The 9418-nt window shown below is 40.6% G+C and overlaps 1 protein-coding gene across 1 annotated transcript in view; it reads left to right on the top strand.

Moving 5' to 3' along the window:
• The window catches only part of UGGT1 (UDP-glucose glycoprotein glucosyltransferase 1), a 110086-nt gene that overhangs the window by 87792 nt on the left and 12876 nt on the right, over positions 1–9418 (top strand). Inside the window, exons 28-32 of the mRNA XM_007461314.1 lie at positions 39–118; positions 1514–1703; positions 6012–6170; positions 6704–6789; positions 8528–8612. Of these exons, the coding sequence (XP_007461376.1) occupies positions 39–118; positions 1514–1703; positions 6012–6170; positions 6704–6789; positions 8528–8612 (600 nt within the window). The remainder of the gene's footprint in view (positions 1–38; positions 119–1513; positions 1704–6011; positions 6171–6703; positions 6790–8527; positions 8613–9418) is intronic.

The following is a 9418-nucleotide window of genomic DNA, read 5'->3' as shown; positions in this document are numbered from 1 at the left end:
AAAATTTTTATGTTTTGTCATCTGGTTTGCTCTTTTAGGTTTTAACTCAGCTGATCAACATGAATCTAAGAGTATTTATGAACTGCCAATCTAAACTTTCCGACATGCCTTTAAAAAGGTAAAACAAAGTGGTTAAGAAATCAACCCCTGGAAAAAATCACACTCAATCTGAAAGCTGAAATTGAATGTCAAGGATCAAATGGGTTTATATATGGACCTCATATTTGAAAAAAATCACTTATTTTGAAGTTCAGTTTTCCTGAATTTCTAAGAACTAATCAAAAGTTCTAAGAACTTAGCGTGAGCGTGGGAGCATTTAAAGGTGGAATTAGGGACTTCCCTGGTGGCGCAGTGGTTAAGAATCTGCCTGCCAACGCAGGGGTCACGGGTTCGAGCCCTGGTCCGGGAATATCCCACATGCCGCGGAGCAGCTAAGCCCGTGCTCTAGAGCCCGTGAGCCACAACTACTGAACCCGCATGCCTAGAGCCCGTGCTCCGCAACAAGAGAAGCCACCGCAATGAGAAGCCTGAGCACCGCAAGGAAGAGCAGCCCCTGCTCGTCGCAACTAGAGAAAGCCCGCGTGCAGCAACGAAGACCCAACGCAGACAAAAATAAATTAAAAAAAAAAAAAAAAGTGGAATTAACCCAGGCCACTTGCACCTGTGGTTTGCTTTCTTTCCTTTTTTTTTGTTTTGGTCAGAATTACATAATTCTCTAAAAACATTTGAATCAATGTAGCTATTAAATTTACGTTAAAATGTGCTGTGGTGTAGAAACACTTGTCTATATACTTCTTCTTAGAAGAGCAGTCATTTCTAAGTTGGAATGTATGTGGCTCATTTGCATGTATCTTGAAAGGAAGGCAGGCTTATCTGCATACTCTCTGAGCTTTGGAATGGTCATTTGTGAAACAGGTCACCTGGAAAGCAGTCAGTAGTAATAGTGTAGCACATCTGGGGACTGGGGTAAATTGCCACCTTGCGAATGCGCTGGCTTCTATAGGTTAGATTCTGAGTGAATTGAAGCCGTGTTTGAAAGTGACGGAAGGGTTCCAGCTTTCACCATTATCCTCGGATAAGAGCAATGTTTAAATGATTGCATACAGTGTTTTCAGGGCACGCCTGAGAACTCAGCCACCATTTAGGACTTTGTTTTTGAGAGAGAGGAAAGTGAGTTTCTTTCACCAAGGGGAGGCAAGCGCTCAGGGGAGGCACGTGCTCAGGACATGCTTGTGACCCCAGCAGCGGCTGCCTCCATCCCCCCATCCCCCAACAGGGCAGGAAGGAAGGACCTCCCCAGCCCCACCTCCCCTGCTCTCCTCTCCCGTCTGCAACAACCACAGGGCGTACAGTTAGATCAAGAGGTAGTTTTGGAAACACTTTTCTCAGTCTGGAAGGAAGCCTTTCCAAATCCAGTTTGTCTTAAGCCAGTTGTTTACCTGTGTGGATGCGTATAAGCTCAAGGACTATGGTTGCGTTGAAAAAAAATTCACATCTTTCTTTTCCGTTTCAGCTTTTACCGTTATGTCTTGGAAGCAGAGATTTCTTTTACTTCGGACAATAGCTTTGCTAAGGGTCCAATAGCAAAATTTTTGGATATGCCACAGTCTCCTTTGTTCACTCTGAACTTGAACACACCTGAGAGTTGGATGGTAGAGTCTGTCAGAACGCCATATGACCTTGATAACATTTACTTAGAAGAGGTAAGAATATCTTTGCTTCCCAGTGTCTAACCACATGTAAAGCCTGTTGAAGATGTAGTGGTGGTATTCTCTGACTGAACAGACTGGATCACAGTCTAGGTGGGCTTCTGAGATAGTAGTGTTCAGATCTAATAGATCTAATTCACATACCATAAAATTCACCCTTGTAAAGTGTACAGTTCAGTAGTTATAGTATATTTACAGAATTGTGCAGCCATCACCACTGTCTAATTTTAGAATATTTTCATCACCCCTAAAAAAAAAACTCCATACCCATAAATAATCACTCCCCATTCCCTTTGCCCCTGGCAACCACTAATCTACTTTCTTTCTCTATGGATTTGCCTGTTCTATTACATTTACCTAAATAGAGTCATATACTTTGTGACTGGCTTCTTTCACGTAAATTATTTTCAAGGTTCATTCATGTTTTGGCATGTATTAGTACTTCACTCCTTTTTTTTTTTTTTTTTTTTTGCGCTACATGGGCCTCTCACCACCATGGCCTCTCCCGTTGCGCTGGACGCGCAGGCTCAGAGGCCATGGCTCACGGGCCCAGCCGCTCAGCGGCATGTGGGATCTTCCCGGACCGGGGCACAAACCCGTGTCCCCTGCATTGGCAGGCGGACTCTCAACCACTGTGCCACCAGGGAAGCCCCTTCACTCCTTTTTATTGCCAAATAGTATTCCGTTGTATGGATACACCAGATTTTATTTATTATTTATTTATTTATATGTCACTGATAAACATTTGGGTTGTTTCTACTTTTTTACTAGTATGAATAATGCTGTTATGAGCATATGTGTACAAGTTTTCGTAGATATGCTTTTATTTCTCTTGGGTATATACTTAGGAATGGGATTGCTGGATCATATGGTAATTTTGTGTTTAACTTTTTGTGGGATTACCAAGCTGTTTTCCAAAGTGACTGCATCATTTTTCATTCCTGTCCTAGTGACAAATGATGTTGAATATTTTTTCATGTGTTTATTGGCCATTTGTGTATCTTCTTTGGAGAAATTTTTTTTTTTGCGGTCCGCAGGCCTCTCACCACTGTGGCCTCTCCCACTGCGGAGCACAGGCTCCAGATGTGCAGGCTCAGTGGTCATGGCCTACAGGCGCAGCCGCTCTGCGGCATGCGGGATCCTCCTGGACTGGGACACGAACCCATGTCCCCTGCATCGGCAGGCAGACTCCCAACCACTGCGCCACCAGGGAAGCCCTGGCTTGTCTTTTAATTGTTGAATTGTAAGAGTTCTTTATATATTCTGGATACAAGTCTCTTGTCAGATACATGCTTTACAAATATCTTCTCCCATTTTACAGGTTGTCTTTTCACTTTTTTGATGGTGTCCTCTGAAGCACAAAAATTTCTAATCTTCATGAAGTCTAATTTACCTATTTTTTGTTGCTTGTGCTTTTGGAGTTATATCTAAGAAACTGTTGCTTAATCCCAGGTCACAAGGATTTACTCCAGTGTTTTCTTCTAGGTCTTTCACAGTTTAAAACTCTTACATTTTACTTCTTAGATTCATTTTGAGTTAGTCTTCGTTTATGGTGTGAGGCAGAGTTCCAGCTTTATTCTTTGCATGTGGATATCCAGTTGCCCCAGCACCATTTGTTTAAAAAACCTATTCTTTCCCCCACTGAATGGTCTTTACATCTTTTTCAGAAATCAGTTAACCCTAAATGTGAAGGTTTAATTCTGGGCTCTGAATTCTATTCCATTGGTCTCTGTGTCTGTCCTTAGGCCAGTACCACACTGTCTTATTTACTGTAGCTTTGTAGTAAGTTTTGAAATTAGGAAGTGTGAGTTTTCCAGTTGTGTTCTTCTTTTTCAAGATAGTTTTGGCTCTTCTGGGTTCTTTGCATTTTGGAATCAGCTTGTTAATATCTGCAGAAGAGGCTGCTGGGATTTCAATAGGGATTGCATTAAATCCCTAGATGAATTTGGAGAGATTGCCATCTTAATATTAAGTGTTCTGAACCATGAAAATGGGATGTCTTTCCATTTATATAGGTCTTTAATTTCTTTGAACAATATTTTGTAGTTCTTAGTATACAAGCCTGTATAAGATCATGTCATCTGCAAATAGAGTTTTACTTTTTCTTTACAATCTGGATGCCCTTTATGTACTTTTCTTGCCTGATTGGAAAATTTTTAAATTACTGATTTAACCTCTTGTTGTAGGTCTGTTTAGATTTTATATTTTGTCTTGAGTCAGTTTTCAAAGTTTGCGTCTCTTAGGAATTTACCCATTCTATCTAGGTTATCTAATTTGTTGGCATGTAGTTATTCATAGCATTTTCTTATACTCTTTTTTATTGAATAGTGATGTTTCCCTTATCCTTGCTGATTTCAGTAAGTTGGCTCTTCTCTCTTTTTTTTCCGGTCAGTCTAGCTAAAAGTTTGTCCATTTGTTGATATTTGCGAAGATATCAGCTGTTGTTTTCATTGGTTTTTCTTTATTGTTTTTCTGTTCTCTGTTTCATTTATTTCCATATAACTGTATTTGAAGTCTCTAAGGTAAGTGGTCCCTTTTCCCTAATCCATTTTCAAAGATAGTGCAATTTCATTTCACTGATGTCTCTTCCCAGCCCTCACTCTACACCTAGCTCAGAGTGTATTAACAAAGGAATTAAAAGACATGGTCTTTACTTCCAGGGAGCTTACAGTGCCTCAGAGCCTCCTTCCTTTTTTAAAACATTTGTCTCTGTGTCTGCCTTAAATATCTCTTATTACAATTGAAGCCTGTTTTCTGGTTCTGTCTTCTTGGGAATTGGGAGACTGGAAACTTGAAGATAGTTACCAAAGGAATTAGCAGCCCTCTTATCATGAGGTTGAATTACTCTAGTTTCTTTAAGTAGAAACCCTTAGGTACTAAGTTGGTGGCGGGGAGAGAGAGAGAAAGAGAGTGTGCGCGCACGTGCGTGTGTATGTGTACATACGTACACACCATATTTTTAACAAATAGGGAACCCTTGAGGAACCAACTCTTGTTGAAGAGACCACACAAAGCACTAAAAAACAGTGCACAGAAGTATAGATCAAATGCAAAGCAGGTTTCTTCCGGGGCCTTCCCTGGTGGTCCAGTGGTTAAGACTCTGTGCTCCCAATGCAGGGGGCCCGGGTTCGATTCTTGGTCAGGGAACTAGATCCTGCATGCCGCAACTAAAAAAAAAAAAAAAGATCCCACCTGCTGCAACTGAAGTTACCGCACGCCGCAGTGAAGATCTTGAGTGCTGCAACTAAGACCAGGCGCAGCCAAATAAATAAATAAATATTTTTTAAAACCCAAAACAAAAAAACAAAAACAAAGTAGGCTTCTTCCGTATCTCCCAGAGTTTTTGCTCCTCTTTCTTAGGCTTCCTCCAGTTTCTCTGCACTCCGTTGAGAATACAGAGCCTGAGACTCGTGAGCATGTGGAGCATTGCAGTAACATGTTAAGCACCAAGTAGCTCACTGTTAGGGTTACGTAGGGTCATAAAACCAAGCCTGAGCTAGCCTGGGGTAGAAACTCTTCATTTAGCTAAAGCCAAGCTGCCCTAAGACTTTGTAGTTGTATCCCATTTTCTACAAGAAATTAGCAGTAATTTAGGCAGTCGGTGCAGCACGTGAATGGTTTTATGCCATTATGGAGCCATTAAATTCATCTTGGACGTTTGCATTTAGAATAGCAATATTTGCAGCTATATTCCAAAGGCCAAGATGAATTTGCATTGCTCTCTGATGTTTTTCTGATCTTTCTCATTGTTTCTCTCTTTTCTCATATGAGCTAATCCTTGTAGGATTGTTTTATCTATCTTCTCCATTATTTGCTTTTAGATCTGTTCATTCATTTGGCAGTCTTATCTTACATGCTTTTTTCCCAGTACTCCTCTTGTAGATTAGCATCTTATCCTCTCTGTACTTTTGGAATAATCTCCTTATTGTTTTTTTCTGTGTCCTTTTTCCTGGCTCTCCTTCCAACCCACCGTAGTTTCTAAAATTGTGTACTCTTGTTAACTACCAGCACAATCAAGATACAGAGCATGTCCATCACTCCAAAAGTTTCTGTCATGCCCCTTTGCAGGTAACCTCCTCCTCCCCCTGGCCCCAGGCAACAGCTGATCTGCTTTTTATCCCTATAGTTTTGCCTCTTATTGAATTTTTTATAAATGTGATTATATGGTATGTTGCCCTTTATGTCTGGTTTCATTCACTTTGCATAATGCATTTCAGATTCATCCATGTTGTTGCATGTATCAGTACTTTGTTTCTTTTTATTGCTGAGTGGTCTTCAAGTGATTTAATTTTGATATTGCAGGTGGACAGCATAGTGGCTGCGGAGTATGAGCTGGAGTACCTGTTACTGGAAGGTCACTGCTATGACATCACCACCGGCCAGCCCCCACGGGGACTGCAGTTTACCTTAGGAACTTCAGCCAAGCCAGTCATCGTGGACACTATTGTTATGGCTAATCTGGTAAACAATCAGTACATCTGGTGGTGATACTCAGTCATGTTAATTTGGGCACTGCGATTTATGATAGAGCAATTAGCATTCTGAACATGAGGGAGATTAAAATTCATGATGGACTGAATTTTTCTTTTTAAGACCACTTAAAAAGAAAAACTTTTTCTTTTAAGACAACTTAAAAGAAAACATGCTAGAATATTCTACTCTAACCAGATTGGCTCCTGAAAAAGTATTGCTTATGAGCCGACAGCATTTTTTCCTTCTTCCTCTTTTTTCTTTTTGAGATTTGAAGCTTATTCACACATCATGGGTTGCTTCTTCACTGAAGTACAGCTAAAGGGCAGGCTTCTTGGCTTGATGGGCCAGTATTTTGCTAGTGTTTCTAATCTGTAGATTTTAAGAGTTGCATTCGTTTGTTAACCATCTTATTTAAAATAAAGGTGACTGATACTTTAGAAAAAGAAATAACTGTCCCTCAGAAACAACATTTTGATGTTTTTAAGAGCACTAAAATTTGTCTTGTCTTCTTGTCCTATTAGGGCTATTTTCAGTTAAAAGCCAACCCAGGAGCTTGGATTCTCAGACTAAGGAAGGGACGTTCTGAAGACATTTATAGAATCTACAGGTAGGATTAAATGATGCAGATACATTTTTTTTAGAACATTCTGCAGTGAGAATCAGCTTGAATTGAATACTTCACTGGCAATTACCCAGGCAATAAGAATTTAATTTGCAATTGTATGTGTGATGAAATGGTGCTTTTCTAGGAAATTAAATGTGGGAGACTTGTCAGGGTATAATTGGATAACAAGCAGTGTAAATACTAACAATATATGTAGTCAAGTTCGACTCTTCGGTCATTCTTTCGTGCTAACAGTATCCCAGGATCAAATCATTATGTCACTGTGATGAAAACCACAGGCAGATGAGAAAGTGAGTCATTTCAAGAAAGGAGAAAAGAAATGAAGAAAGGTCAGACTTTTCAACCCTGGGTAGTATATTTCTCTACCCTGAGTAAGTTGCAGATTGACAAGACACGTAAGCTTTGGCCATGGAACCTTGGTGCGAACACTTGTCTTTCCAGGTCTGAGGTGGTACAGAAGGTACTCCCAGAGCATCGTCGGTAGCCTGCTTTTTGCTTTAAGGTTTGCTACAAGTGACTCTTAGTTTAAAAAAATTATGCTGCCTTTTAAAAAGGTGTGATCTAAATTCTGCTTAACACAATTTAAATTAGTATTAAGCTATGTGAGAAGACTTCATGCCAATTCATTTCAGGAATGATTTCCATTAGAGTTTATTTGAAAACATTATCCTGTTGTGTCTTCATCGTAGCTTCATAGTCTTTACTGACCCACATGAAAGCTATGTGGATTTCTGCATGTTTCTTACCAAGAAAGTAGAAGATTTTTGTATTATAGTAAAATCTTCATTGTACATAGTAGGATTTTTGCCTGTTAATGTTTTCCCCAAAAGCTTATGTGTTGTCTTTCTAAACTCTGTCCCTCCTGTGTGCCCTTTTCCTGGCCAGGCCTCCTACAGTGGCCAGCACCTCACGGTCGCGGGCTCTCTTCCTCCTGTGCTTCCCAGGCTCTGGAATGTTTCATGCTCCCTGTCAGGATCTCACCTTTGCCCGAGAAATTTGCTCTCTGCTGGATGACAGTGAATCTAGTGAATTCATGTTCTATCGTGGCTTTCTGTAGTTATCACCTTAAAATTTGGTGACTGGTAATTTTAGGCATTACAGTTGATTAGTAGGGAAATACTGTTTTCAGTTTTTCCTCCTCTGCCCTGTCTGCTTGCAGACAGAGCTCGTTAGAGTTCTTCCTCCAGAGGATGGGCGCCAGATTGAGTGCAGGGCCTAGGCTTGGCTGTGTGCCTCCAGGAAGGACAGAGTAGAAGCGTTTACAAAACTCTGAAGTAGAGCCATGCCTTGCTACTTGCCCATTACAGAGCAGTAGTGATGCGTTTCTGGTGACGGTGCAGGGGCCCGGGCCCCCAGGCGCTCCTTTATCGAAGGGCGCCGTGCTTGGCTCAGACCTCGTGAACACAGACAGTGGTTCCGTGCTCACGATGTGCTTGCCAGCACCAGGAGCCTCTCACTCTATGGAAGGTCATTCGAAGAGGGACTCAAGAAGGAAGTTTGGGCTGTGACCGATTCGCACGCTCAACGTGTAAGGATAGAGATTTTGACAAGTGCTTCTGCGTAGCTTGAAGGGGTTTCCTGCAGATTGTGAGAAAATAATTTATTCAGAAATGACATAAAGATGATGGGCAGATATGGGGGGTTGATATCAGACCATTTACTGCATTTTGAGACCTGTGGTTTGTGACATCCATCTTCCTTCCTTCCTTCCTTTTCTAAGTCACGATGGTACAGATTCTCCACCTGATGCCGCTGAAGTTGTTGTTGTCCTCAGCAACTTCAAAAGCAAAATCATTAAAGTGAAGGTGAGTTTGGTATATTAAGGCAGCCACTCTATTAAAGTTAGTGAAAGTAGCAGTAACTTGGTATTTAGTAGCTGTTATGTAAAAATACGTATCTTGAAACCAGCCCCAGACTATGTGAGGTGATGGAATGTGTTAACTCCAGAAGTTGTGCTGTTATTATATATTCACAATATATACCTATACCAAGTCATCACGTTGTATACCTTAAATTTACAAGTGTTACTGTTCATTACATCTCAGTAAAGCTGAAGGAAAAAGAAAGAAACCAGCCCAAGACTTTAATTCACCTTTGGAATTTTACTGTAACGTTTATAGGAATGCGCTTGAAATGCAAAATGTCTTTTTAAAATATGAGTTTGTGGCTTTCTTCACCTGAGAGATTGCACCTTTTGGGTTATCTCAGTGAGCAGTACAAGTCTCGTTTTACATCAGATGTTTTCATAGATACTGCTTTGCTTGTACAGCCACAGTTCACATTATTATTCATGATTTTATTCTCAGAAGACTGGAAAGAATGCCAATGAGAATTTCAACATCAGTAATAAATGGTAGCCTTATTTAATTTCTTTTTACTTCTGCTTTCTGTTCTCAGAATTTTGAAGTTCCTAGTGCCTTAAGTGCAAATAAAAGGTATTATGGGATAAATAATCATTATACACAGTAAAATTGAAAGCAGACAGCACACGGTTGAGCAGAAAAATGATCCCTGTGCTGTCGAGAAGATTCGACCCCTGTTTGTACTAGTCAGCCCTGGTACAAGGCTGTCACATGAGATGACTCCTTCCTGACAGTTAGAGCTCGTGTGT

This window comes from Lipotes vexillifer, unplaced genomic scaffold, assembly GCF_000442215.2.
Source record: "Lipotes vexillifer unplaced genomic scaffold, Lipotes_vexillifer_v1.1 scaffold158, whole genome shotgun sequence".
Classification (NCBI taxonomy): Eukaryota; Metazoa; Chordata; class Mammalia; order Artiodactyla; family Lipotidae; genus Lipotes; species Lipotes vexillifer.
Note: the sequence above shows the minus strand (reverse complement) of the source record. Positions and strands in the feature narration are given on the sequence as shown.